The 23,075-nt window shown below is 46.8% G+C and overlaps 1 protein-coding gene across 1 annotated transcript in view; it reads right to left on the reverse strand.

Annotated features, from left to right (window-relative positions):
* Window positions 1-23,075, reverse strand: part of Arp6 (Actin-related protein 6) — an 81,513-nt gene that overhangs the window by 13,745 nt on the left and 44,693 nt on the right. Inside the window, exons 7-8 of the mRNA XM_077636593.1 lie at window positions 21,937-22,057; window positions 18,726-18,849 (exon numbers count right to left, since the gene is read on the reverse strand). Coding sequence (XP_077492719.1) covers window positions 18,726-18,849; window positions 21,937-22,057 — 245 coding nt within the window. The remainder of the gene's footprint in view (window positions 1-18,725; window positions 18,850-21,936; window positions 22,058-23,075) is intronic.

Raw genomic sequence — 23,075 nt, forward strand, 5'->3', positions numbered from 1 at the left:
GAGCAACCTGGGACGCACAGGGCCCACCGCAGGGAGCACTTGCCATCGCATGGCAGCGGCGCTTATCCGCTTAACCGCTGCTACAGTGCACCAGGTGGGGTACGAGGACTGCCAGATATCTATGAAAGTAAAGTACACTGGACGCGCACTAAATGAAACTCGCATAAACGAAAACGCCTCTTAAATGAAACAATTTCAAAACAAGTAGTTAGTTTTCTGTAGACCTCCTTCACCCCGTGACGTCATGAAGATGCGGTGGCACTGATGTCAGCAGCGACTTTCGCATGGTAGGCAAAACAGGTTCCGCCTGGCCGTGCCTATCGCATCTCCCACAGCTACCGGCGGCTGTATCATGCTTGCGCACTGCAGAAGCAGCATGTATTGACCAGCTGCGTCACCACTGGATCCGCGTAGTAGCATAAAAGGAAATTTAAATTAGCCTTGATAGGTTTCTCGCAGATAAATACCACATTAAGAAGCTGGCTAACAGGGAATGGGCTGCGGTAGTAAAGTGCAAAGTCTGGGTGTCGATCGGTACTGCCACTCAATGTACTTAAGAGCATGCAAGTTACTGCATCCATTCACCTGAACATCAGCATAGTAAGCTTATAACTGCGCAAGGAAAAAAAGCACACATGTAGCTGCACACGCATTTGTCACCTGGAGCCGGTGTGCATGGGGCGCCGGCAGGTTCACTCGCCCCCAAGAAATATGTTCTTTTGTTAATGGCACAGCATGTTTCAATGGCGCGTTTTATGGCATTTGATATTTACTTGAAAGTGTTTTTAATTTAAAATGACCGACATAATTATTTGATTCGAGTAAAAAGAAGTCTTAAGTTGTGCAAACCTTGCGCGGTCGCGTTGGCAGGCTTAGAATAGCGTGCCTTAAGTGTGCTAAACGCCACATGCTTTTTCATTGCATCATGCATGTGTCATGTTTCATGAGGTAGTACATGATCGCGAAGCTTGTTTGGAAAGAAGCAGCCTCAGGCGTGTTACTAACAGACATGTGGTGAGATTGAGAGGGGACGCGGCAGTGAAAAGTGTTTTCGCTATTTATGCATGCGATATGTAACTAAATTTGGTGCAAATATGAAATTGCTACGCTAGCTTCAGTAATGCGTTTTATTTTTAGCTATACCTGGTGCAGTTCTTGGGTAATTATAATTAACACCCTTGTCAAGTCACCCCAAGGTCTTGAATACAGTATTTGGGTAGAAAAAGTGCAAAATTTTTTTATACCAGCATGTTCGCAAAGCTCTGTTCTGTATGATGACGCTATTAGTTCTCTTTTTAGATGATGTACTTACGCATGCATACTTACATGAAAATGTTTCTTACAAAAATAACTAACATAGTATGCATGTGTAGGAAAAAAATCGAGATTTATTACACTTAATGTCTCAGGAATCGTTTGCGACAAATAGGATCATTCTATTTTCATGTTACGAAATTACAAAGGTGTGAGTGATGCCAATCGCAGAAAATGTGAAAGGTCAGAAAACGAACGTTAACGTTTATTCCCTCATTTTTGGCTTCTTCGCTTGCGCTTTGGTCAAAGAAATGCGGCACTCAACTCAAAGGAAGCCTCAAAGATAATTTTTCGTCACGAAACAAAAAATAATTCCAGAAATCAAAAAAATTTTCACCAAACCGACCAGTTTAACAAGGAGACAGAGACGTCGGCCTGGCTGGTGCATGATCCTGTGGCTAAAAACAGCGCTTAAGCGAGACAGAGGAAAATGGGGACACAACGCTGTCCCCACTTTTCGCGCAGCGCGACACGTATGTCAGCAGAGGGTGAGCACGTCTGCCCCACTGAAACAATGCCAGAGCTTCCCCTCACAACTGTACTGAAGTAAAATCATTCTGGCTTGAGCAGAGTGTCAAAAACTTCCCGTTTTATTCAATGCCTAGCGTAGAAATCAACGACAGAAACGTTTTCCGTTTACTACAAACCATATATACAATACACAGTGGGGAACTATTTCTATGAAGACGTGGCATGCGGCCAAAGCGAGCTCGTGTACGCGAAATTACGAAGTTGAAACATCAATCACTGCTGTGATTCGCAGAAACTGGAAACGCGCCTACAAGCCTTGAAAACCTGTGCTCAACACCTCTCCGCGACGCCACTCCCTGGGCTTTTGCCTACCGCGAGCCCGCTAGCGACTGCAGTGCCACCTCGTTTGTTTGCAAACATGCAGGTCTATAAAAACCAGTGCCGAGGCGTGCTCGACAATCAAAACTTCATTCTGCGTGCAACATGCTTAAACGAAACCGAAACTGAGCATATGCCGCATCGACACCAACACCGTCTTTGTTGGTGTTGATATCCGGAATCCAATTCAATCCAATGACATTTTGCGTACTTTGTTGAGTGGACGCCATCGACGCCATTTCACGTTTTGTGGTTGTCGCTTTATACGTGCGTATAACATGAAGGGAACCGCTAAAAAGCGTCCCCATAATGCCTTGACTTTAAACGTCAAGATGAGAATTCTTGAAGACATGAAACTTGCCAAGGAGTCCAAGACCGCTATCGCGAAAAGGCAGGGCATACCGAAGTGCACGCTTTCGAGGATACTGAAGGACTGCGAGAAGATTGAGAAAGTTTACAACAGTGGCGCTTTCGCCCCCGATAGGAAGAGAATGCGTCTAGCCGACCACGAGGACCTTGAGAAGGCGCTTTTCCTGTGGTCCAAGCGTGACCGAACTTCGAACTTTCCTGTGAACGGGCCTATTTTGAAGGAGAAAGCGAAAGACATCGCACTCCACATGGGAATTGACGACTTTAAATTTAGCAACGGCTGGTTAAGCCGGTTCAAGAAGCGCCATGGCCTTGTGTTCCGCACCATAGCAGGTAAAAGTGCCGTGGTTGATAAAGATGTCTGCACCGACTGGCAGCAGCAGAAGCTCCAAGAAGTCCTTGGAAATTATGAGCCCAGTGACATCTACCACATGTACGAAATGGAGCTTTTTTATAAAATTCTTCCGAACAAGTCGCTCAGCTTCAAAGGCGGGTTGGAAAATCTGAAGCTTCAAGTTATCGGGAAAGCAAGGAGCCCTGGAGCTCTTAAGGGTGTCAAAGGACTGCCCATATTATACGAAGCGAATACCAAGGTATGGATCACGCAGGCCATTTTTGAAACCCGGTTGCGGCAGAGGGATGCCGAGTTTGTTCACTAGGAAGGGCAGGAAGGTCGTGTTTATAGTGGACAATTGCCGATCGCATGGTGAAGTGCGCGACCTGAATTCCATTCAGCTGGAGTTCCTCCCTGCGAACACAACAGCCATACTCCAACCAATGGATCAGGGCGTCATTCACAATTTAAAGGTCTTCTTCCGTCGCCACGTCCTGAGGAGGATGGTGCTGTGTATGGACAGGGACAAGGGGTACACCGTACTCTTCTCTCTGCTATTCACATTCTGGCTCACTCTTGGGATGAAGTCACAGCTACTACAATTCAGCAATGCTTCCATCATGCAGGTTTCTCCAAGGAAGTGTTCACAGACCAAGAAGAATCTGACGACGTTTCTGAAGCACACGCCGTTTTTGGTCTACTGGCTGACAGGTGTGGCACAAGCAATGTGACAATGGATGATTATGAGGCCATTGATGATGACGTTGCCACCTGCCGTGAAGATACTTCAGCCGACATCTTGAAGGAAGTTGAGAGAGGCACCGGCAATAAGAGTGAAGATGAGATCGACCATGAAGACAACCACAGCTCCCTAGTGTCGACTAATGAGGCAAGCCAGGCAGTTGAACTACTCGAGCAGTACTTCCGGCAAGAGGGTTGCTTGGAGCACATATGCGGCCTAACCAGGATGAATGACTACTTGGTGAAGCGGTGGCGTACCAACCTGAAGCAAACAACCTTGCACAGCTTCTTTGGGGGTCACAACCCTTAAATGAAACTACCAATAAATGAAACAGTTTTCCTTGTCCCCATCGAGTTTCGTTTAAAGGGAGTCCACTGACCAATTCTGCACATATGGGCGTTAACTCACTATGCTGTCGCATCATACCCTCAAGGCGGAGCTTAAGTGTCCCCCTGTACAGTGTCAACCAGTGTTGGTGGTAACGCGATACAAGTAACGACGTTAGCGGTAATGCGTTACTTTTTTCAGTGACTTAGTAACGTTCTTTCGTTAACATTTTTCGGTAATGTGAGGTGTCACGTTACTAGTTATTTTGTTCCAGTTGTGAGCTACTCCATCCCCTTTAAAAAAAAAAGCACCTAAAGTGATGATGTAAATAAACAAAATGTACAGGTGCTCTTGACGACCCTTGATGCGGCTCGCATGCATGCCAGAAAACACCTGCCCTTGACAAGGCACTCAACTAAAAAAAAAGACAGAATATCCATAAAGCACGAAACACGTGCACGGACACGCATTCACACACTTGCCTTCACCTACCTCCCCTTCCAAAACCACTCACACACACACAACTCTCTAAAGAGTGGAAGCATGCAGAGCGCTTTGGAACATCACATTTTTAAGAATTACCTTAAATTTGTTGAGAGTTCAGCGATGTATTCTTTGTGAAGTTAGAATTGATGATGAAATGTCATTTTGTGTTTAATGCCACACGGCTTCACCATGTGCCAGAGTTAGAAGCCATTACATATAACACTACAGGAAACTTTAGGCCACCATAGCATTAGACACCTTTAGCATACCATGCACCGTGTTACCGCTATTGTTACCGAAGTACCGGGAGCCCACCCACGGCCAATGCGCATGAGCAGATCGCCTTGGCGGCACCAGATGGCGCCACATACCCGTCGGCCGCACACACGACTCCCGCATCAAGACCAATCAGCGTATGATCACTGGCAGTGGGCGGGCTCCCAGTACTCCGGTAATGCTAACGGCAATACAGTACGCGGTATGCTAAAGGTATCTATTGGTAAGCTCCCGTAAATTTGTGCAAAGTATTCTCGTTAAATCAGGATTTTGCGTAAAATCTTGTTTGTGCTAGAAGTTGTGTGAAAAGTGAGCTTTATAAAATTGTTAGCGTAAGTTCTTAAGACGAAGACTAATTAACATTAATGGCCACGAAGTAACGGCAAGGTAACGTGCGGTACATTTTTTGGTAACTGTAACAATAACGCGTTACCTTTTTTTCTAGGTAACGTAGGACGGTAACGCGTTCCTTCTTTTTAGCGTAACGAGTAACGTATTTAGTTACTTTTTTTCGGTAACGCCTACAACACTGGCGTCAACCTACCCATGTCCTTTTTTCTGTCACTCCACTCGTTTCTTCGCCCTCCTGTCCTCTCCCTGCCCCTTTTGTCTCGGCTGACCACAGCTCAGGTAACTTTACCTACGATGACCACCAAAAATCTTTTCCTTCCTTTTTGTATTTTACAATAAACCACTAATAATATAGCATTGGAGAGAGCCATTTTTGTGGGGATGCGTCATGAAAAGAAGAAACGGTAAAGCTTCTTTGTGGTGCATAACTGGCCAAAGCATCTATGAACTACAGAGGGTTGGGTCTGGGGAATGCAGCATAAGAAGCAGAAACGCTGTGACAGTCAGCCACCGTGGTGGCTGAATTAAAAAATGACGAAGAAGAGATTTTGGTTACTTTCGGCATTGTTGTCGACAGACCGGGTGCGTTGCAAATTTCCCTCCACACTTAAGACAGCGGAAATGTGGACTGATTTCTGCGAGCATTAGAAAAGGATCTGTTCAGATCTCATGCAAAGGCATACTAATTGGCATTTTTATGAAGTGAAATAGTCAATTAATGTGTCTGTACCTCATTCACAGTTAAATTCTACAAAATTAGACAGTTTGGACCATATGCTTTTCCGGATATAATATGTTTTTCCGCAATTTTTTTAAAAAACATATCAAACCACATTTTGCTGCCAGAGGCATTGGTCATTCTCGACTTTACATCCATAGTTGTCTGGGAGTCCTCATACCACTCTTGCCGCAGTGGTGCAATGGTTAAGCAATGCGCCACTGCACTGCGATGGCAGGTGCTCCCAGTGGTGGGACTTGTGAGCCCAGGTTGCTCTTCCCGAGTGACCAACCATTTAATTAACTGCCACCTGCCACGGCGGGCAGTTTTCTCACTATCCCGTGGGCAGGTTGTGATGCCACAAGGTCATGTGACCTAGGTTGCTTCCGTGGGGCACTCGAGAAAGGAAAACAGTAGCGCCGAAAAACACACACACTGCAGAAGGATGACGTAAGGCAAGTGCTAACTTCATCTGACTTTATTCTTTGAAAAGCGAGCAAATATACAGAAAATCTAGACATGCGCAGAAAGAAATCTCATGTGCGATCAACAAAACCGTTCAAGATATGAAATCTTAGCTTTAAAAAGGTTCACAGATGTATTGCTGACACAACCTTTACCTCTTCTTACGTGGTACGCCTCTAGAACTTCCCGTGCCTTACTACCACCGCTCCTGCCCAGAATCTTTATCTCATCAAGTCGTGGTTCACATTTTTTGCGGTGCTCGCAATTTTCCCCCGCCGTATGTTCAGCTGCTCAGTGACACACCTTGCACTCTGCGCAGTGTTTGGGTAGATGCACTCCTCCTACTTCTTTGAACGAGCACGTGTGCTCTGCTGCATGGTCGTTGATACACCTGCCCGTTTTGCCCACATAGGCCTTCCCGCAGGTCAGTGGTATCTCATAGACCACACCGGTGCAGCACTTCACAAAGTGTTTTCTACGTTTTTTGCTGCAACCGTTCCTCTTTCCATCGCTCGCTACGCATGCGCAGAGCTGAGCAAGCTTCCGTGGAGCCGAAAAGACGACAGGCACGCCATGCCTATTTGCCACCTTTTTTACGTTGTGGGCAACCCTGTGCACATACAGAACAACTTCAGGTTTTGAAGCTTGCTTCCTTCGCTTGATGGCCGCTTAAACATGGTGCCCTTGACTTTATCTAGGAGGGCTTCAGCTACGCCTGTGATTACCGAGCTTGGGAACCCAGCCCCCACCAATCGATACACTTGCGTATCAAAGCTACCTTGCATACCATGCTGACACGACTTCACAAGCGCCAATTCTAGGCAAAGATTAGCAAAAGCGCGTTTAAATGTCTTTGAATGAGAAGATGCATACGGTAGCAGCTCGTTCCTAGCTTGAGGGGCATGCTGCCAACATAAATGTTCTTCTCCAAAAGTAAGCTTTAAAACTGTAAACATCCCTGCAAGGGCATCTCATGCGTGAAAACCAACCCCTTCCCGTTCTCTTTAAAGATCTCTTAAAACACTGCTTACAGCATCGGTGTAGGTCATGTCGTTCAGTTTTTTAAAAACGATCAAAAAATCGTCAACATATCTGAAAACATTTAGTACCCTCTTCCCCATTAAACTTCGTTCTAGGGCGTGGTCAATATAGGCTAAAAATATGCTAGTAAGAACAGGGGCTACACAAGATCCGATGCAGATCGTCATTGTTGTTGTGTTGGGTTTTATGGCGCATAGGCAACTAAGGCCATCATGCGCCAAGCTCGACGTATAGGAGAAATCTCTCGATAATTTTATAGAAATGTGAAAATCGTCGATGGTGCAGAGTGCTTAAATAGTTAGAATTACCTCATGATTATGAAGGAAAAATATTCTAGAAATGGGTACTATTGAAAACTTTTAAAGGGGGTCAGCTAACCTCAGCGGCCATCCTTACCAGGGCAAGGATCTTGAGGCTTCCAACCAATCAAATACAGACCTCACTCTTTTTCTCAGGAATGAGGAATGGCTGAGGTGTATCAGGCGAAGCACTGGGTCATGATTTACATATTTTTAAGAAAACCAGATTCTGTTAAAATCTAAAAACGCAAGACATGTCCACAATTGCATTATCACTCAAGAGCAGTGCTGGATAAAAAGGGATGCATTGGTTATAAAACGGAGAAAAACACTTTTTCCGTAGCTTTTCCAGTTTAGAGCATGAAATTAAAATGTGATTGACTGTAAGTTCATCTCCGCATGTACAAACTGGTTTGTCTTCTTTCTTTAGCAGAAAGTTGTGTGTAATGTGTGTGGCCAATCGGAGACGGCAGATAATGACCTCCTTGAAACGTTTCTGGTGCACACGACTTCCATTCACCTAGCACTGGTTCTATTAACCATAGTTTGTTATTTAGTTCGTTGTTCCAAGTGGACTGCCATTTTTTCCTTGCATTTCTATGTAGTAAGTTCATGCAATCTCTATAGGGCATATTTATGTTTTTAATTTGCTTGTCACAAGCTTGAGCAGCACACAAATCTGTTCTTTCATTGCCCTTTATGCCGACATGACTTGGTACCCAGTAGAGTCTTATGCTTTGTCCTTGAGCTATGGCTGTTGTAATGTTGTGTATGAGGTCGCCAAGCAGCGGGGTTATTGCATGTCTAGAATGAAGGGCTGTGAGCACACTTAGCGAGTCTGTGTAAATAATACTGTTGGGGAGGTTCTCATTTACGATTTTTTCTATGGCTACACAGATGGCGTAACATTCCACAGTGAAGATAGAAGCGCACTGTGGAAGTCTTACAATTTTATTCCAATTTCCCTGTACAACTGCGCTTCCAACGTATGCATCTGTTTTTGAACCGTCGGTATAAAATGCTGTGAGAGTAGTGTACTTTTCGTCGAGTGTGAGGAATTCTTGTATTATATGTTGTTGCGGAATTTGTTTCTTACGGAACTGTGCAAGATTGAAATCACAGATTTCAGGGAAATTGTGCCGTGGCGGCAGTGGACCTCGCCTTCAGGCGATGTTTGGCAATACGTCTAGTATGCCGAGGTTCCGGCACATCTCTTCAAATCGCAAGAGGAGCGGCCGAGTAGCTTGCGGCTTGCTGTTGAAGAGTGTTCCAGAAAGGCACTTTGTGGCGATAGGGTAACATAAATGTTCATGCAGTGAACGGATTTTTAGAATGTAGTAGCATGTGAGTATCGCTCTTATACCTGCAAGCGATGGTTCATTGGTTTCTACATGGAGACTGTTTATGGGTGATGTCCTATATGCACCAGTGGAGAGACGCAGACCTAAATTATGTACTGGATCTAGCCGTTTGAGGTACGATGGTCTCGCTGATCCATACACTACACATTCGTAATCCAGGGTAGAGCGTACTACACAGCCGTATATTTGTAACAGACATGTCCTATCGGCTTCCCCGGTGTTTTCTCGACAGAACTTTGAGTATGTTCAGGGATAGAGAAGCCTTCTTTTTCAACGCATTTATGTGAGGCAGGAAGGTGAGCTTTCTGTCGAATGTTATACCCAGAAACTTATGTTCTTTTTTCACGGGTAAGTCTATTTCGTTCAGGTGTAGGGTGGGATCTATCCGCATGCCTCGTCAGAGTGAAAAAACAATGGCCACCGATTTCTGTAGAGAAAAACGGAAGCCATTTTGGTCTGCCCATATTGCAAGTTTATTTATTGTTACCTTTATCTGTCGTTCACATGTTGATGTGTTCGAGGATGTGTATGCTACCTGGAGATCATCTACATAGAGAGAATACATAACAGACCTTGCGATTATTTTGCTGATAGAATTCATTTTTACAATAAAGAGTGTTGTGCTCAAAATACATCCTTGAGGTACTCCGTTTTCTTGGATAAACTTCCTTGAAAGGGTTGAGCCTAGGCGGACATGAAATGTACGGTTAGACAAAAAGTCTTTAAGGCAGTTCAACATCCTGCCGCGGATGCCCAGTTCAGCCAGGTCCTGAATAATCCCAAACCCCCACGTTGTGTCATACGCCTTCTCTAAATCGAAGAAGACAATGAGACAATGCTGTCTGTGTACAAAAGCCTCACGAACAGTGTTTTCAAGACGAGCCAGGTGGTCAGTGGTGGAGCAAGCCTTTTTAAAACCGGATTGATGGACATCCAGAAGCTCCCGGTCTTCTAACATGAATGATAGTCTGATATTCATTACACTTACAAAAGATTTCGCTAGACAGCTAGTCAGAGCTATGGGCCTATAGCTGCTAGGAAGGGTAGTGGATTTTCCAGGTTTTAATAGTGGAACAATAACAGCCATCTTCCAGGCTTCGGGAAGTTTCCCCGATACCCAAACTTTGTTAAAAAAAATTAAATGTGCCTCTACAGCCGGTTCAGAGAGATGAGCCAGCATTTGATAATGTATTTCATCTGGGCCAGGTGCAGTTTGCTTACCAGTGGACAGTACTCTATTAATTTCTTGGATTGTAATTAGGTTATTATAGGGTTCATCTGAACTGCCGCTTATCGGCAGTCCTTGTTTTTCAGCTGTGTTTTTGTATTTGAGGAATGATTCTCTGTAGTGAGATGAACTAGAAACTGCAGAAAAATATTCACCCAAAATATCTGCCTGTTCTTCTAAATATGTCTGTATGCCAGGGGTTGATAGAAACGGAACTGTGAATGGGGAGTAGCTGCCATTTATCTTCTTTACCATCTCTCACATTTGTTTTGACATAATTGAGCTGTTTATTGAAGACACGTAACCTTGCCATGAAGTTTTTTCTGCATTGTGGCGAATGTATCGAGCTTATGCTCTGAACTTTATGAAATGCTCCTGCGTTGGGTACGTATGGAAAATTCTCCAAGCTTTGTTTTGTTTCTTTTTTGCATCTCGGCATTCCTGTGTATACCAAATTTTGTGATTCTCATTTACTACTCCAGATGTCCGAGGAATTGCTAGGCGTGCAGCGGTTAAAATACAGTTCGTGATAGCTTCATTCAGTCCATCTATGCTGATATCGTCTGAAACTATTTTATCTAAGCTGGCCCTTTCTCTAAAAAGTTCCCAGTCGGCTAATTGTAACTTCCACCGTCGTGGTTTCGTTGGGGTGACTAGTGGTGGGGATGTTAGGCTTATTAATACAGGGAGGTGATCGCTGCCGTATGGGTTATCGATGACATCCTATTTAAAATCACAAAAGAGGGAGGGTGAAGTAAAAGACAAATCTATGCAACTCATTTTTCCTGTGCTCGGAGAGCAGTATGTATCTTTGCCGGTGTGAAGAAGGCAAACATTATTACTTAGAATAAAATCTTCTAAAATACGACCTCTTGCATTAGTGTGTGCACTTCCCCAAAAACCGGAGTGGGCATTAAAATCACCAACTAGCCGATATGGCTGTGGTAGCTGTCCTAAAAGGGATTCTAAATCATGAAGTGTTATTGTTACGTGTGGTTCAAGATATACGGTACATATTGTGAGTGTTTTAAAATGAAGGATGGTGACTGCGACGGCTTCGTATTTGGTTTCAAGTTTGATCTCGCGGGTTGCTACACCATTCTGGATGACAATAGCAACACCTCCAGACAGTTTGCTTGCTTGCTCTCGGTCACACCGAAAGACATTGTACTTGTTTAAAATATTTTTTTGCTTTGGACCTAAATTGGTCTCCTGTAAGCATAAAGCCACCGGGGACATTGTGTTTAAAAGCTCTTTTATGTCAGAGTAGTTATTCATTAGTCCTCGGCAGTTCCACTGTATAAGGAACGCCATATTTGACTAGTGTAGTTAAAACTTAGGGCACCTGTTTTGGGGGTGTCAATACCGGGGTCTTTTTTTATTTTTCGCTCCAGGGAGCTGTGCCTCTGCTGCAGCAAAGGCGAGTTCTGAGTTGTGTCCATCGCCTCCCTAGAGGCTCTGGACTTCCGCGGTGAACCCGCAGGTGTACGGTTTGTGGGCTTCTCCCGACTGGGGGAAGCCTTGCGGGTGGTCGACAGAGGGGCCGCCGGGCCCTTGTCCAGAGGTGGCAGGACAGCCTTCGCTGCGTCTGCCGGGGGCGGGGGTGGCTCTGCCTCAGGATTTGCCTGGGCAGCGGCCAAAGCCTGGTGTGCCGCCCCTGCTCACCACATTGGCGAAATTTGTTTTTGCCGTGAACTGGAAAGCTGATGGAAGTCTTTTTCGTGCTTCCTGATAAGTTGTTTTCCTTTGTCTTTATTGTTATTATCTCCTTCTCTCTCTTCCAGGTAGGACATGACCTCGAGTACGCGGGGTGATCCCCTTCGCAGTTCGCGCACAGTGGTGAAGCACTGCAGTCCACAGATTCATGATTGTTTGACGAACATTTGGCGCATGTTTGGCGGCCATGACAGCTCTGTCAGCCATGGCCAAATCTTTGACATTTGAAGCAGTGCCTGGGGTTTGGAATGTATGGTATTATATTTACTTTAAGATATCCTACTTCTATGGTTTCGGGAAGTTGGCTCGAGGCAAAGGTCAGGACTATGTCTTTTGTTGGTATTTCCTTGTCGTCTTTTCGGATTTTGATACGATGGACTTCAGTGACGTTCTGGTCTTTCAGACCCTCCAACATCTCTTCTTCAGCGAGCTTCAGGAAATCATGTTCAGATATTACTCCTTTGGCTGTGTTCAGTGATCGGTGGGTAGTTACGGTTACACGTATGTCTCCGAAGGACACTAAGGTTGGGAGTTTTGAGTATTGTGCTTTGTCTCGGATTTGGAAGAGGAGGTCGCCACTGGCTAACTTCGTCACCTTGTAGCCAAGGCCCAGGGAGTCAGTAAGAGATTTGGAAACAATGAATGGAGAGATTTTTCTGGCTGGCTGCTCTGCATCTTCACTATGTACAACTTGATAACTAGAGAAATGTACTTTTGTTTTTTGGAAACACTGGGCATAACGGTCTGCACTCTTTTTAGAGCGCGATCATTTTGTGAGGGAGGGGGAGCCATAAAGTGTGTTTAATGTTCGGTCATGGTGCCAGCCACCCACCATGGAGCCCAACTTGGGGATAATACAGGAACTTGCAAGCAAGTCTTGCCCACGCCAGCTGTACCTCAACTATAACCGAATATGACGCAACTCAGGGTACTTCGTCACACAGGTTAACCCTCGCCGCCAGGAAAAAGGAGAAACCAAGAAGTGAGTAGGAGCTAGACAGGAGAGTTGTGAGAAAGAAGATAGGAAAGTGAAAAATGGAGGGGAGGATAGGAAAAGGCGACTGCTGATTTCTCCCGGTCGGGTCAGGCTGGAGGTGCCGTCTACAGGAAGCTGGGGCCAAAGCGGTGCGTTGCCTCTGCCGAGGGGCCTTCAAGGTCCAAACCCTCGAAATCGGCTCAACCACCAGGATCCCTTTTTCCCCGGACACGGCGATGCCACGCACAGCTAGGTGCGGGTGCTCGGGTCCGTGGTGATGCACTGTTCACCGTCATCCCCCTGCGGGGATGTCCCTGCGGATGCTCGTGAACTCATGGTGTCGCCACTCACCAACGCCTGCAAGCTGCAGACGCACCCCTGCGGACCGATGGAGATCCCTTTTTTTTTGTCGATAAAAACTGTTGTTAAACGATACAAATGTCACATTAAGGTAAAATTCTAGCATTCTCATAAAATTAGCTACCGACACGCCTGAGGCGTTCTGGAACTGCACCGGTACTCTGTATGGAATCTCTTACAGAGGTAAACAGCGCATCATAAGGCACGGAGTAATACAAGTCCTCCACATCTATCGAACATCCATATCCAATGGAAGGTTTTTTCCTGAAGAAACCTAACAACATCAACTGAGATTTTTATAGCAAACGGATATGATTATGAAGAGAATTAAGGTGCTTCTGCAGGTATTTGCTCAGAACATGCTACCACATACCATTCTCACTTACTACTGTTCTAAACGGCACCGACGGTTTGTGCATTTTCACAGTAAAAAATACAGTGAGAGCATTGCTCTTGCTGCTAAAAGTGCCGTTTGCCAACATGTTCAACTTGAGGAGAACCTGTTTCCCGCTTCCATTTCAACGCGGCCCATCTCCATCGGTGTGCGTGGGGAGAGCCACCTCGAAGGCTGCGCGGAACTCCGCAGAACCGGTTACAGCTTCTTTGGGATCCGGCCAGTGCCGTGAGCGGTTGCAGCCCCATGCTCTCGTCACCGTCCGCGGCAGGTGCATATTTCCATACACTCTAAGTCCCTGCACATCATGGCCGCCTTGCCTTTCACTCCCGGGTCTCGCTGGTCTTTATAATGTTAAAGTTCTTGGCAATCGCATCAGCTGCTCTTCTTCGGAACTCCTCCTCTGGTAGCACCACAAAGCCACCTTATAGAAGTCGGAAACTGTTTTGTCTGAAATATGACACGACTTCCAGGCCTGGTGACGGTGCTTTTTGTAGTCCTCATCAGCGCATCCACCGTATCAAGTACGCATCTTCCCTTGTTCTTTTCTGAAGCTTTTCCTGCGATGCGCCTATTCAGAGCCAGGAACTCATGTGCCTCAACCCTTGGCTCATGACTAAACTTAGGACCCTTGTTCAGGACATGCCCTATCTCGTTGGGAAGCTCAGCTTCACCGACAACCGTCAACCCCGAACCAAGTGGCTTCCTGTTCCTCTTCAACTGAGCAGACGGCAGCAAACGGTTTAGAGTGTGAGCCCACCAAAACTCGGCCATTCTTCCTGTAAGGCAACGAATCGCACGGTGCTTAATCTCCGCCAGCCATCTGGGATCCATGTAGCAACAGAGAGCACGCACATGGTCTTCATATCTTCTTGTTTGTCACCACAGCTCAGCTTTCAGCAGTTTGCAAATACAGTAGAATCTCGTTACAACGAACTTCACGGGACCACCGAATTTAATTCGTTAATCTGAAATATCGTAGTACTGAAAAACCATAATTTTCATGTCAGTAATGCATCACAAGAACTAAAATTACGTACCTTTGCAGCAGATTTACGTGTTGGTAAGTAAATAATAAACGATAACACTGGGCACAGTTTAACTACAATTTATTGCTTGAAGAAGTCTGTTATCTTCTGGCGAGTAGACGACAAGCGCTGCTGGACGAACGCCTCCACATCCTCGACCTTCCTGTGCACGTCATCGGGGACATCTTTGCAGCGCCCGAGGAATGATCGGGTCTTCTCTAGAAAGACTAGGACATCCAAGCCGGAAACAATCTCTTCCTCTTCGTGCGCTGATCCAGTGTCGGCATCATCTTCGTTGCTACTACATTCTTCTTGCTCACGCACTTGATTCACGATGTCTTCGATGGTGAGCTCCGTGGATATAGCCGCCGCGCCGTTGCTGTCCATATAATCTTTGAAGGTCACCGCGGTGTCTACAGGAAGCTTCTCGGTAAGCTCATCCCACAGTTCTGGGTTGAGCTCTTCTGTGTCGTCACTACCTTCTGACGTAGATGAAGTCTCCAAAAGGCCTGCCTTTTGCCAGCAGTTGCTGATTGTGCTTGCCTTGACACTCCACCACGACCCTGTAAGCATTTCTGCGGCTTGACGGATGTTGACCTTTGTGGGCAGCTTCAGTAGAATATTAATCAGGAGGCGCTGCACCAGACGCTTCTGAAATTCTGCCTTCACACACCTGATGATGCCCTGGTCCAAAGGTTGCAGCAAAGAAATACAGTTTGGGGGCATAAATTCAAGCTGCACATTGCTCAATCGCACGTTCACTATATGCACTGAGCAATTGTCAACGATAAGAAGAATTTTTTTGTTTTTCTTCTTCATTGTGTCGTCGAGCTGCAGCAGCCACTGCGTGAACAATTCTCGCGTCATCCACGCCTTCTTGTTGGCTCGGTAATCGCAAGGTAATGGGACAACGTTCTTCAAGCAGCACGGCTCAGCAGACTTACCAACAACTAACGGCGAGTTTTTCCGTGCCGATGGAGTTGCAGCAGAACAGAACCGATATTCGGAGACACGATTTCTTTCTGCCTTTGCACTTCTTCCCTTTAAAGTTCATTGTTTTATCGGGCAAAAGCTGATAAAAGCACTCCGTTTCGTCGGCGTTGAAAACGTTGTCTGGAGAGAAAGGCTTGACGATCTCTTGGAAGCGCTTGTTCCGCCAGGCAACCGCACTATCAGCATCTGCTGCCTTTTCCTCGCCACAAGCAATCTGCCAGGCGATGCCATTCCTTTGCCGGAAGCGATAAAGCCATCCGGCACTTGCATCGAAACCGGAGATGCCTAAGTTGACCGCGAATTGTCGTGCCTTTTCCTGAATAGGGCCTGACAAGGGCACATCGTGCTGTCTGGCATCCTTAAACCACGTGAGGACGGCGTCGTCGACGTTCTGTAGTTGCCCAGCCACACACGTTTTCTTGAGGGAGCCAGCTGCAACTCTCGATGTAGTTTTGTGATCTTGTCCCGATCCTTGAGCATCGTTGCCATTGTTGACAGTGTGATGTCAAGCTCCCTGCACAAGTCCACTTGCTTTTTTCCAGCATACAGCTGCGACAGAATGTCCACTTTTTCTTTAAGCGAAAATTGGCGTCGCTTCTATATCCTACAAAGCTAATGCACAACACAATCACAGTGCTGATAACTTTGCAGATCCTACTGTTCGCTGTCAACGTGGTGACACTGTGCTGAATAGGGTTACGACTACGGCACAGTATGCGACCACACGCTGGATGATGGATGGATGATAATGGCCTTGCCCTCTGTATCGGGCAGCAGCTTGCGCCGCCTAGCCTATATTTATTCAACGCGACACTCGCGTTGATGCCGATGCTGCTGGGGCTGTATCCGTCGCAACGGGTTCCCCAGCGCATAGTTGCTGCTTCGGATGATGATGATAAGCATCAGCTTCACGGATTTGGTACGAAACTTCGACCTAACTTCGTAATAACGAAGCGTCTTGCGACTATTGCGAGATTAAATTACAAACGTTATTCTGAAATATTCGGCAATCTGAAATTCGTAGTACTGAAAGTTTTTTACATTAGAAATATAGGCATTTTGGCAGGGATTTAAAAAAAATTCGTAAATCTGAAAATTTCGTTAATCTGATGTTCATAGTAATGAGATATTACTACGCTTCAGAAGTCCTACTGGTGGCAGCAAGTAGCCGAGGACTTGGTGAGATAAGGATTCTGGACAGGAGCAGTGATAGTAAGGCACAGGAGGGTTTAGAGGCGTACCACATAAGAGAAGAGGAAAAGGTTATGTCAGAGATACATCTGTGAACCTTTTTAAAGCCGATATTTCATATCTTGAACGGTTTTGTTGATCGCACATGAGATTTCTGTCTGCGCATGTCTAGATTTTCTGTATATTTGCTCGCTTTTGAAGGATTAAAGTCAGACGAAGTTAGTGCTCGTCCTACGTCGTTCTTCTACTGTGTCTGTGTGTTTTTCGGCGCTACTGTTTTCCTTTCTGGATCGAAATGAACCATCTAGCCCAAATAGAAGTTATTCTAAACTTCTGTTGGGATTTTTCGCTCACAACAGCCACGATGACGCCGCCACTAACAATGATGCTGGAGCCATGTTGCCCACAACCCGAGTGTGCATCACACCACTCGTCAAACACACGCAAAGATAAGGCACCTTTTGTTCAAAGTGGCGGAACCGCCGGACGCAATCACAAAACGGAGAATGGATGTAAGTTCGTGAAGACTGAGCGCCACTTGGTCGACGCGGTTAGAGAAACCCAAGTGACGAAACGGGGAATGGCGGACATATGAGACCCGCCGCGGTGGCTTAGTGGTAAGCGCGCTCGGCTACTTATCCGGCGTACCTGGGTTGGATCCCGACCGCGGTGGCCGCGTTTCGATGGAGACGAAACAGTAAGGCACCCGTGTGCTGTGCGATGTTAAAGATCCCCAGGTGGTCGAAATTATTCCGGAGCCCTCCATTACGGCACCTCTTTCTTCCTTCCTTCTCTCAGTCCCTCCTTTATTCCTTCTGGCCGAGATGCGAGATAGCTCCTGCACAATTTCCTTCCCCCGACAACTAATTTTCAACGTATGCAACAAGCAATAACTGCCCGCGACAACGTCGGCGACAAAAACAAGTTGACTGCAATGACAATCCGGCTGCCACCTCGAAGTGTCAGAGATCGCAGGGACCTCTACTGGCAACAATGAGGTACCGAAAGTATGTCAAGCCAATCCAACTGCAGCAAATAATCCACCTCAATTCAAGATGGCACCTTTTGCGCCGCCGAAAAGCCGATAAGAAGGCCGATTTTGGCCCGCAGGCGATTGAAATTAGTCTGAAAAATCGAACTTTCGGATTTTTGATGTCCGAAATATCCGTCACGAATATGTATGTGCTTCTATGGGGTGACTGATGGTGCCTCATTGAGGTCCGAAATATCCTACAGGTCTGAATTATTGGAGTCCGAATTACCCGTCGGCTACTGTACATTAATAAGGGACATGCACACAAAGCAATGTGTCTGCAAGCAAGCAATAAATTACAGCACTGTCGCTTAAGTAAGTCAATAAACAAATCAATAAACTCTGCTGACAATAAGAAACATGAAATTCCTCTCCAGTGAGCTTTTTGTCTCCCGGCCTTTGCTTTTATTGCTTGCACAAAGTCTGGCTTCAGACTTAGTCTTTTTTTTTTTTTTTGTAGCGAGAGCTACACTACGCCAGCTCTTAGGGCCTTGAGCACGGCACCCCTTGAGCTCCGTAGTGGCGCTGTGGCCTTGGTCACATGGTTGGTCACGTGGTGCGGAGCAGCTGCTCCTGCTGGCGGCGCGGCGTGCCAGCGAAATCGAGCTGCCACAGCTGTGTGCATGCGCCGTGTCAAGTGGGACGAAGATGAAGGAAGGCCCAGTGAAACAGAGCGGCGAAAGACTGACTTTGCAATTCAACTGAGCAAGTTCCACTCGGGCAGCTGTAGCTATCGATTCACTTCAGGTTTAACCAGAGCTAAACCACCGCCAATTTTTTTTCATTTAGGTCTGTGTAGAAAGTGAACCAGTGTGTCACAAAGCCCGCTGCTAGAAAGAAAGATAGCAGAGAAAAAATGGATGCCATCACTCACCCTTGGGCAGCGTCTCGACGACATAGTTGATGGCCTCTGGGATGCCCATCTCCTCGATGCCAATGTCCGACGGGTGGAACAGCAGCTCCGGCACCATGAACCGCTCGTTGTTGAGCCGGATCAGCTACGTGCCAATCATGAAAGAGAGGAAAGCCGAAAGAAAGTCATGACTACACAATCACTGCACAACGCCTCATCCAGATGAGAACCATGCATGACAACATTAGGAAGTTGTGCGCTCACGCCACCACAAAGCACACAAGACAAGAAGGGGCATCTGCATTTGCGCAAGAAACTGGGAGGAAAACAAACATAGTGGGACTCAACAAGCTGACACTCCCACTCAAAGTGCCCTAACTTCCCACCCTGCAATGCTTCAAAGGGCACGTAAGGAAGACCCATCAGCCAGGTAAGACTAAAAAAAAAGTGGCTGTGGCTGAACTTAGCTGAGACCGGATATGGTTTAGCTTTGGCTCATCTTAATTTTTTCAAGACTTCAGCAAGAGGAAATTTTTCAGCGAGAGCAAATCACGTGATGCATTGCGTGCCACAAGTGCAAGAGCAAGCGTCCAGAGCAATGGTCGGTGCAGCAGCGGCCGTGACTGCCAAGCGTAAGAGTGAATCACGTGCCACAACTGGCAAGGAGGAGCGGCCAAGCAGAAACCGGCACAGCGGTGGACGTGACTGCCAGACACACAGCTGTGGCGTCGATGAAGAAGATCGAGGCACCTGCCAAACATGATTTCGCACATGTGGCGCGCCTCCCATTAGAGGTCAAACCTAAGAGCCAGATGACCTTCAGGCTCTGCATGGGAGGAGCAGAGCATTTCGCTCCAAGAACACACACTGAACACAAAGCTCGTGCACAGGGAATACACAGGAAAAAAAAAAGATGCTGAAATGAAGTGCACCTAGCATTTCTTGCAAACAAACGTCAATATACACTTAAAGCTCGTTAATTAAATCCCTGATAATTGGGAAATCCAGATAATTTGAACTGCCGGCCTGGTGCCAGCCAGCACCCATGTAAGTGCATGACAATACACTCACTAATTAGAGTGCAACAAATCTCGCATTGCTTAATTCTGTGAGGCTCTACAGACCCCTCGCTAGCCATTTAAACTGTGCGCTCTCTCTTTCAGTGGTCTAGGTTGGTGTGTGGGTGCAGCACAACTGCGCATGACCGAGCAGTTGCTCGCCAGATGTGGCAATAGCTGCGATGAAGGGCAGCAAAAGCGGCATGTGGGGGATTCAGGCGGGAGCATTGCTGAGGCGTGGTCACATATTCGGCGGTCAGCACGAGCAAGAAGGATGTACACGGACGGCGGGGCGGCACCATACCGGGATAAAGAGCGCAGAGGGAAGTGGCACCTGCAAGGATGGAATAGCTCGTTGGCGTGAGCAGCTGCTACGCGAGCAGCCAGGTTTCTTTAGCGTTTCAGGCACTTATAATAGCTGGTTTATCCCATCTGCATCTCCCTGTACTTTCTGTTCAGTTGCTTTTAATTGCCCTTTCGACTTGTATTTTTGTTCTGCCACGCTCAGGTGTGCTGCCTGTTTTCTTCTAGCCTTAGCCTTAGCCGTCCATAACACATAGCGCCGCTATGTTCTGTGAAATGCCCCTTAGAAAGCGTTGCTTTGTTCCAGCATAAACCGGTATCTTTTATGCTGAATGTGGGTGCGTCACACATCAGGCGAGACCATGGCTCGAGGACCCCGTTCCCTGGAAGGTGAGGCCTTCAATTCGAACGGCCTCCCTAAGGGAGGCCACATCTACGTACGGCCAGAACGGCAAGAGATCATTGAAAGAGCCGAACTCAAAACCTGAATTGCGTGCTGCAGAGTCTAGTTTTCTTTTTTCACCGTCTCCCTCTTCTCCCTGTTGCCCACAAAGGCCCCTATTTCTGTGTGCTTTTTTTGCAGATTTTTGCTTTCCGTCTTGCTTGGAACAGTCAAAGGTGCGCAGCAGGGTAGTCGTGCATCTCTATTATCTACGCTCCTTCTGCAGCATAGCTGTCACAAACTGCACAGACAGGCGTTTCCGTTAGCCAAGACAGTCCTCGCGGCGCCGATGTCTGGCCATCTGTGAGCCGCAATAACGCGTTGATACGCCGCGTCAGTTGAAAATGCAGCCCCAGAGTTTTTAAGCTCCAAGTCAACAAGTAGGCGCACTTTGCACACAGGTGCCTTCTACTCTGTGTCTTGGGTTAATGACATCCTAGCCGAAATCAAGAGGGCTTGGGCAGGGCATGTAATGTGTAGGCAAGATAACCGCTGGTCCTTAAGGGTAACGCAGTGCATTCCAAGAGAAGGCAAGGGTAGCAGGGGGCAGCAGAAGGTTATGAGATGAAGAAGTTTTGTGGAGATACACTGGCTGCACCTGGCAAAGGACAGGATTAGCTGGAGAGACACAGCAGAGGCCTTTGACCCGCAGTGGGCGTACCTGGGCTGATGATGATGATGATTATGCGGGAGGCCATGTGCGGCAGGACACACTCGTGATGACAAGATATGACCATGCCAGCTCTCTGCACCAGCGCTGGCGCGAAGGTGCCCTGCTTTATCTGCCCCCAGCAAGAAAGCTTTGTCTCCAAAAAAGTACACTCCCCCGCAAGATGGCTTCCCCACAGCTTTGCACAAAGGTGCGCGGAAGCCATATTGGGGGAGAGAGGCGGGGGGAGGAGAACCATTTTATACATACCACGAGTGCCATTGCACGGGGTCGCCATAGTTCGTGGTTGCTGCGAAAGTTCGTCTCATTTGAAGGAAACTTGGAACAGTTCAACTTAAGCAGCTTATTTTTACAAAGAGTCCTATGCGAGACCAATCACATTGTTCATCTTATCCGGGAATTCATCTCAACTGAGTTCATCTTAGTAGCAGTTACTGGAACTTAGACTGTCTGTAGTTCTTCAACATTCACTGCTATCACAAAGCATGTGGACACCTTTTTGCATTTTTCATCCAACCAAATAAGGCCGCCGCGGCCGGGATTGCACCCCAAAACCTTGGGGTCAGCAGCCGAGGTCCAATGCCACTAAGGTACAGTGGCAGGTCCTTTTAGGAGGAAATATCTGACAGGCAGTTGATAGGAATTTGCCCAAACTCCTGTTTCAGCCAACTGCAGGGTAAGAGGCCACAGCCATCGGCTGGTAACATTACCAGCCCAGCAGGAGAAGCATGCAACCACTGAGTGACCCTCCCACCAGACCTGCTCATTATCCTTGGGCTTCCCCGTTGTCTCCTCGAGCGGCCGCACATAGCCGCGCTTGATGACTGTGTAGTCGGGCAGGACATAGTCTCGGGCAACTGTGTTCTCCGGACCTTGCTTCCTGGGAGCAACAAGTAAAAAACAACGTGTCAAGGCAAGTCAAATTGAACCCTTGTTTTGAGCACCAGGGAGGCACTCAAATGGCTTCATAAATGCTGTGACATAAAGGTTAGTTTAGTTTAGTTTATGGGGTTTAACGTCCCAAAGCGACTCAGGTTATGAAGGACAGCGTAGTAAAGGGCTCTGAATAATTTCAACCACCTGGAGTTCTTAATGTGCACTGGCACTGAACAGTACACGGGCCTCTAGAATTTTGGCTCCACTGAAATGCAACCGCTGTGGCCGGGATCGAACCAGAGTCTTTAGGGTCAGCAGCCGAGAGCCATAACCACCGAGCCAAGCAATATAATGTGCTTGCAGCACAATAAATGTACCGAAAATTTTGCACAGAAGTGGTAGCTAAGCTGCATCAGGGAAAAGGATAAGCACACTTTGATGAGTAACGCAAACTATTGGTAACTTTGTGTATCTAGGGGCCCCGACCCTAACTGGTTGCAGCATGGCATCCACAATTGTGGAGGTCACCTTTCAAAACTATTCTCAAAGCAGCACCTAGTATTGCTTTCAGGAAGTCAGTAATGCCAGCTACACTTGAAATCTCTGCTGGACAGAATGGCAGGGCCAACTTGCGTCTAGAAGAAAGAGTCAATTTTTTAAAGCAAGAAACAGAGATTGACATAGTGCAGGTCTTCTTTTCACTAAAGGAGACACCAGCTACAGTCGAACCCTGCTACAACAAACGTGGCTTCAACGAAATATTTCCAATTCCCCGTCAGCTCGCCATAGAAAATAATGGAACAAATTTCTCATCACAACGAACCATTCTTGGGATGCGTTTCCGCTTCAATGAAATGTTTCATAAGCGAAGCTGGGTTTAAAAATCTGTTATACAATAAAACAAGCGCATTGCCGCCCATCTTTCTACTTCCGTACGTCCACACTGCTTTGTTTCACTAAACTTTTGCTGGAACCAATTGATCCACTCATTCAAACGCACATGAAGACCGCCATTGCTTGGT

This window comes from Amblyomma americanum, chromosome 9, assembly GCF_052857255.1.
Source record: "Amblyomma americanum isolate KBUSLIRL-KWMA chromosome 9, ASM5285725v1, whole genome shotgun sequence".
NCBI classification, from domain to species: domain Eukaryota; kingdom Metazoa; phylum Arthropoda; class Arachnida; order Ixodida; family Ixodidae; genus Amblyomma; species Amblyomma americanum.